Source organism: Elephas maximus, chromosome 22 (genome assembly GCF_024166365.1).
Source record: "Elephas maximus indicus isolate mEleMax1 chromosome 22, mEleMax1 primary haplotype, whole genome shotgun sequence".
Classification (NCBI taxonomy): domain Eukaryota; kingdom Metazoa; phylum Chordata; class Mammalia; order Proboscidea; family Elephantidae; genus Elephas; species Elephas maximus.
The window spans coordinates 67,828,665-67,835,187 of NC_064840.1; the positions used below are offsets into that span (position 1 = coordinate 67,828,665).

General features: G+C 46.1%; 1 protein-coding gene across 5 annotated transcripts in view; it reads right to left on the reverse strand.

Annotated features, from left to right (window-relative positions):
• NRG1 (neuregulin 1) overlaps positions 1-6,235 on the reverse strand; it is a 244,165-nt gene extending 237,930 nt beyond the window's left edge. For all 5 annotated transcript variants that reach the window (XM_049866729.1, XM_049866727.1, XM_049866728.1 and 2 more), the window contains exon 1: positions 6,034-6,235. In XM_049866729.1, the coding sequence (XP_049722686.1) occupies positions 6,034-6,133 (100 nt within the window). In that variant the 5' untranslated portion in view covers positions 6,134-6,235. The remainder of the gene's footprint in view (positions 1-6,033) is intronic.
• Between the last annotated feature and the right edge of the window lie 288 nt (positions 6,236-6,523).

Sequence of the window (6,523 nt, forward strand, 5' to 3'; positions counted from 1 at the left end):
ACAAAGGACATGCTAATATAAACTTTCTTTTTCAATTACTGCCATTATACTAGTCCTAAAAGAGATCACGTGTTCTATATCATAAAATGAGGTTTAAGCATCAAGTCTTAAAGTGTTGCCAGAAAAGGAGTCATGTTTCAAAATTGTCTCAGAGCTTGCAAGCCTCAACATTTTTCTGCCTAAGATAAAATTATGTCGCACCTCACTCTACTTTCAATATTTACACTGAGTTCAGCACTGTTTTTGTAACATATATATGCAGTTATGGAATCTGACATACATATACACTTTTCTTTATATTTACGGGTAGTACATATTAATATTTATACAAAAAAAATTATACTCACTCTAATCTAAGGGTAGCTTTGGATTTATTTTTTACTATAAAAGGTAAATTTAGAAAATTCTATCACATATCTTTGCAAAGATACGGGCAATTCATTTCTTAAGTTGTTTAATAAAGAGCTAACATTTTGGGGCACTTACTACATGCTGGCCAATGTTCAGACTGCCGTCCACAGATCATCTTGTCTAAGCCTCATAACAACCTCAGTACAAAACGTTAATGCGCTTGGCTATTAACCAAAGGGTTGGAGGCTACAGTCCACCCAGAGGTATCCCAAAAGAAAACCCTGGTGATCTACTTGGGCAAACTCAGCCACTGACATCTGTACAGAGCACAGTTCTCCTATTCAGACACACGTGAGGTCACCATGAGTTGGAACTGGCTAAAAAGCAACTGTTTTTTTTTAAAATAATATATATTTTATAAGCTACAGTGTATAATAATAAAAACAAAACCAAATCCGTTGCCGTTGAATCGATTCCAACTCACAGAGGCCCCATGGGACAGAGCAGAATTGCCCCATAGGTTTTCCAAGGAGTGCCTGGTGGATCCAAACCGTCACCTTTTTGGTTAGCAGCCAATGTCTTAACCACTGTACCACCAGGGCTTCATATAATAATATATAATAATACTATTATTGCTATTATTATTCCCATTTTGCAAAAAGGGTAGCTTAGGCACTTTTTTTTTTTTTTTAGGCACAGAAAGATTAAGTAACTTCCCCAAGACAATAGAGTTAGGGAACGGTAGAACTAGGAGCTAGGAGCTAAGAACAGCACTTACTGTCCAATAACCAAAAAAACCCAAACTCGTTGCCATCGAGTCCATTCCAACTCACAGTAACCCTACAGGACAGAGTAGAACTGGCCCATAGGGTTTCCAAGGAGCTGCCAGTGCGTTTGAACTGCTGACCATTTGGTTAACAGCCATGGATCTTAACCATTACGCCACCATGGCTCCTATAGTGAGGCATTATCATGCTTTCGACAGGTGAAAAAAAAAAAAAAATTTTTTTTTTTTTTTGTGATAAAATACATGAACCATCTGTTTTACTGCCCATCAACATGATAAGAATTCAATAAGTAGTAGCTATCCTTATCCTTATTAAGGAAACCCTGGTGGTGTTGTGGTTAAGCGCTATGGCTGCTAACCAAGAGGTAGGCAGTTCGAATCTACCAGGCGCTCCTTGGAAACTCTATGGGGCAGTTCTACTCTGTCCTATAGGGTCGCTATGAGTCGGAATCGACTCGACGGCAGTGCGTTATCCTTATTAATGGATATAAAAGTGCCCAGCATAGTGCCTGGCATGTAGTAAGGTGCTCACATACTCCTCCAATATTTTCTGATATTCAACTCGACGGCACTGGGTTTTTTTAATATATATATTTTTCCTCATTCTTCCATCAGTATCATTTTGCAGATATGAGAATGGTATACTAAGTTTCTTCCACTCTTCCAGCTCTTTTAAGTACTCTAAATAGGCCATATTTCATTCTGTAAATAATTTTTTATGCTTTTCATAATTACATAAGGTAAGTGGTTACAAGTGACCGAGCTGAAACAGACTACTAGACAGTCCTCCTGTTTTGTAAATGCATGCCATCTTGTTAGTAATAGGGCACTTCATGCCCAAGAATGCTAACAAGTGGCCTGTGAAGCCACTCAGTTAACAAAACAAGTGGGTGGTATCGTCTGGGGAGCACACACCCTGCTTCCACCCATTTGAGATATGTAGTTTCTCAATTTTTCCACCACCTGTACTTACAAAACACCCCTTCTGTCTACTCTGTCCTATAGGGTCACTATGAGTTGGACCCGACGGCAACGGGTTTGGTTTTTTCGGACTGGGGTGAAGAGAGACTGTACCTGTACTGTACCCATTGCCATCGAGCTGATTCCAACTCATAGCGACCCTATAGGACAGAGTAGAACTGCCCCATAGAGTTTCCAAGGAACACCCGGTGGATTCGAACTGCCAACCTTTTGGTTAGCAGCCATAGCACTTAACCACTACACTACCAGGGTTTCTGAAGAGAGACCAGATAGTTCTAAAACTGGATTAGGCTTGATCGTAAATTTGTTCCCAGTCATTTAAGAGTGAAAAACGAAAAAGAATCCTTTGCAATGTTGTGTTTTAATGAAAGAAAAAGATATCAGCAAACAGTCTCACAGAAAATTATAAAGGCGTCTTGGAGCAAAAAAAAAAAAGAAAGAAAATCTCTGGTTTCATAATCCAGGCTTCAAAAGAAAAAGTTTGTTGAGGTGAAGAACTGAGTCAACATCAAGAGCCTGAATGTGGGAGGTCCGGCATGCAGGAGGCCCAGGACATCACTGGGCCCTGGGTGTATGGACACATGATGCAGAACCCAGGATTACGCTGAAGTTCCTTATTTTCAGCAAAGAAGAGGAATCAATGACCCCAAGGCCTTGGGACATATTAGGGCCATTATTATGGAATAGATAATTCTGTTGGACATCTGCAGCCCCAGTAGTGGGCAACTGAATCTTCAGTTGATTGTATAAAAACGTGGATGCTGTGAACACAGCCATGTATGCGTCACAGATCAGTCACACGTGTCATATGAAAGTTTAAAAAAAAAAAAAAACCTTCCCCTTGAAAGTTTCCCTCCAACAGATGTGTTTATGCCTATGTCTATAATGTAGCACGCAGCAGGCTAAGGGGCTGCGTTCCCTCGGCACTGTATCTCCCCTGACTGTCATGAAGCACTGTTACAACATCCAAAGAGAGGCTTGACTATTGCATGTGTGTCATTAAGGAAAACAGTTTCAGTGGCTGTTTTAGGTAAAACCTGGGGTTGAAGGGCATAATACAGGAGCAAATCAAGAGATGGGCGTCCTCGTAAGTCATTATTTGGGCTGGCACGGCAAGTGGCAATACTACAGTTATGATGGCATCGAGAGATTGCTCCTTCGAGGATAACTACGACCTAAAGAATGCAAAAAGCCTGAGAAATAGATATAGGCGTCCACCCCAAACCGTTATGGCTCTATTTATTCTCTGAAGCTCCTAACGTAAGGAAGAGTACGCTGGCAGTTACCATTTTAAGAGAAAGGTCAAGAAAGTAGAGGAACCATGGACTTCAAAGCAATACTATTTAACACCATGTGATTTTACGTAGGAGTCCCTGGGTGGTATGGATGGTTAACGTGCTTAGCTGCTCACCTAAAGTTGGACATTTGAATCCACCCAAAGGCACCTCAGAAGAAAGGCCTGGAGATTTACTTCTGAAAACTCAGCTGCTGAAAACCTATGGAGCACAGCTCTACTCTGACATCTAGGCATTGCTGTCACCATGAATTGGAACAGGTTCCAAGGCAACTGGGAGGCTTTTGCATAAAGCTAGTTTCAAGAAGACCATGCTTTTCAAATCAAGAATAAATATTCGTATATGGTTTAACAAGTGCAAGGAGGTGGTAAAAAAAAAAGTTCCTCCCCAAAGACAGACAAATATACTAAAAACAACTCATCTAGAACCAAGTTCACTTTAATTTTTCCAAAAGGATAGAAGATGTTATGTCACTTAAAGATGCCAATCTAACTGGTTTAGAGAGCACAAGAGTGGTTGGAAAGCAGACTGAGAGCCACCAAGAAGTTCTCGAACTGAGTCAAGAGAACACTACCTGTGGCCCGGGAGTTGATTTCAACTCATAGCGACCCTACTGCACAGGATAGAACTGCCCCAGAGTTTCCAAGGCTGAAATCTTTACAGAAGCAGACTTTCTCCTGTGGGGCGGCTGGTAGGTTCAAACCGCTGACTTTCAGTTAGCAGCTGAATGGCTTAACCACTGCGCCACCAGGGCTCCTAGAGGGAGCAGTAGCTAGTCACAAAACAGCTACCTATTTTGAAGATAAGGTCTTCTGGGCACAGAAATGCCAGCTTATTCCTAAATCTCTCCCCCACTGAACTACCTCACTGTCTGAAATTTCTGTGTTAAAGCATTACTGCTATGAACCCTTGATAAAATGCAAACGTGCTACCTGGAAGTGATGCTACTTCAAACTATTGCTTTCCTTAATTCATCAGGATACCAACAGAAGACTGTAAAAGTCATGAAAGCTAGGCATTGATGGACAGGACAGTAGACCAACAACAACTCAAATAGCTCCTTACTATTTTACAGTTTGGTTCAGGGCTAACATCTATTTAATTTACTATGATGACCTTGGGAAGGACAGTAAAAAAAAAAAAAAAGTCACTGAAAAAGGATGGTAATCCAGCTCAATCCATACCTTGGTGAATAAAATGCTACATTGCATGACCAAACCATAGGGTAAAAATAAAGAAAATTTCAATCCCCCCTCAGGAGGGCTAAGGAAAGGCAATTAAGGTGAATGTGATCAGCAGTGTCTTATAAAAGCAAGCACAGTGAATGGTCAGTGGCCAAACAATTACTCTGTTTGATTTCTTCTTTTGCTCAAGACCTGCTTAAGGTCTCCGCCAATAACCCAGGTTTCAAGACGCTTTCAGTGATGACAATGAGAGGACTCAGTAAATCTGGCTTGTTTTCTTCCTGCAAGAAACAGGCATATACTTCTCTTCTTCAACCACGGTATTACAAACAGCTATTGGATTAATTCTTCAAGGACTTGATGAAATGTGTGTTCGGGATCCACTTAAAGTAACTTAAAGCAGCTAATCAATTCACGATTGGGAATTGCAGACGCAGAACCAAAGCCGTCATGCCCCATCCCTCCCCCGCACCCTTTGTTTTTGGCATCACTCAATCCCTCACAAACAAGTATCCGGGATGGCTCCTCTGTTCAAGAACGCGTCTAAAGCATGGGCCCTTCATAAGGAAATGTAAGGTACAACTGTCATTCAGGTCTGTGTTCTGATCATCACATACAAGATGTGTCTTTAGAGAACCTCGACTGCCATTTCTTTTTACTACATATAACCAGAAAACAGCTGGGTTAAAAATTCCAGTAAACTTTTGTTTTCTGACATCTCCGGGGAACATAAATTTACCATACTTATCAAGGAGCCTCAGAAAAATAGAACCGCTAAGTCAAAAGTTTGTAGAACTTCTTTGGATGAGACCTGATTCCTGGCACTGGACTAGATTTTACCGGCTTCGCAGACTTCAAGGAATCCGTCTCAGCTGCTCTGAGTTCCAATACCGCAGGAATAAATCTGGGTGAAAACACGCACCCTGCGCGACCCTACACCGCGTCCCCTCTGCCCAAACACTAAGGCGCAGCTGCCTACAGGGCCTCTTTTCGCCACCACGTCCTTCTCCAGAGTCAGGCACGCAGAGCGGGGACCCGGCTCTCCCTCTCGGCGGCTCGTTCCCGCTTTCCTCGCTAGAGGGCAGACGGGGCCCGCGCAAAGCCCTCTTGGCGCCGGGAGAAGCGCGCACCCAGCCTCTGCTCCTGCACTCCGGGTCCCGCTCCCAGACTGGGCTCAGCGGCTGAGCGGCCGGTACAGGGCGGTGCCAGGGAGCGCAGCGAGCCCCGGACCCTCGGAGGGCGCCGGCCTGGGCTACTGCCCCCTCACCTGCGCGCCGGCTGCGGGCGGCCGGTGGGACTCGGCGCCCAGGTGACGGGCGGCCCCACGGAGCGAGCAAAGCCAAACGCCCGGGGCAGAGGGCAAGGGCGGGCGAAGGGGAGGTGACTGCACCGAACGAGGCGAAGGAACACCGGCCGGGGCCGGCTGCACACTCACCTGGGCTCGGACCGCCCTCGGCGAGCGCGGGCCTCTTGCCGGAGCCGCGATCCTTCTTCTTGCCGTTTCCCTTGCCTCTGCCCTCCTTGCGCTCGGACATGTCGTCGGAGAAGTGCGCACTCTACGCGGACGGCGACCCGCGAAGCGACGCGCGAGAAGCCCAAGTCTGCTCCGAGGGCTTGGACTGGGTGTGGGAAAAGTTGGTCCCTCGAGGGGGAGAGCGCGCGGCCGGGCTGCGCGTTCGTGCCGCGCCGAGGGGTCTCCTGGCCGGCGGGGAGCGGTGCGCGCGGAGGGCGTGCGGTGCCGGCCACCTGGGGCTGGCGGTCAGTCCGTCCTGCGCTCGCTCTCAGGGCTGCTCCAGGGGCCCCGGGCCGCCCTGGGTTCCCACCGCGCTGCTTCTCGCTGCGGTCGGCTCTGTGGCCTCGCAGCCCGAGGAGGGAGCGGCGTTCAGCGTCCCGTCCGCGCTCCGGTCGCCCAGGCAGCCGCCGCC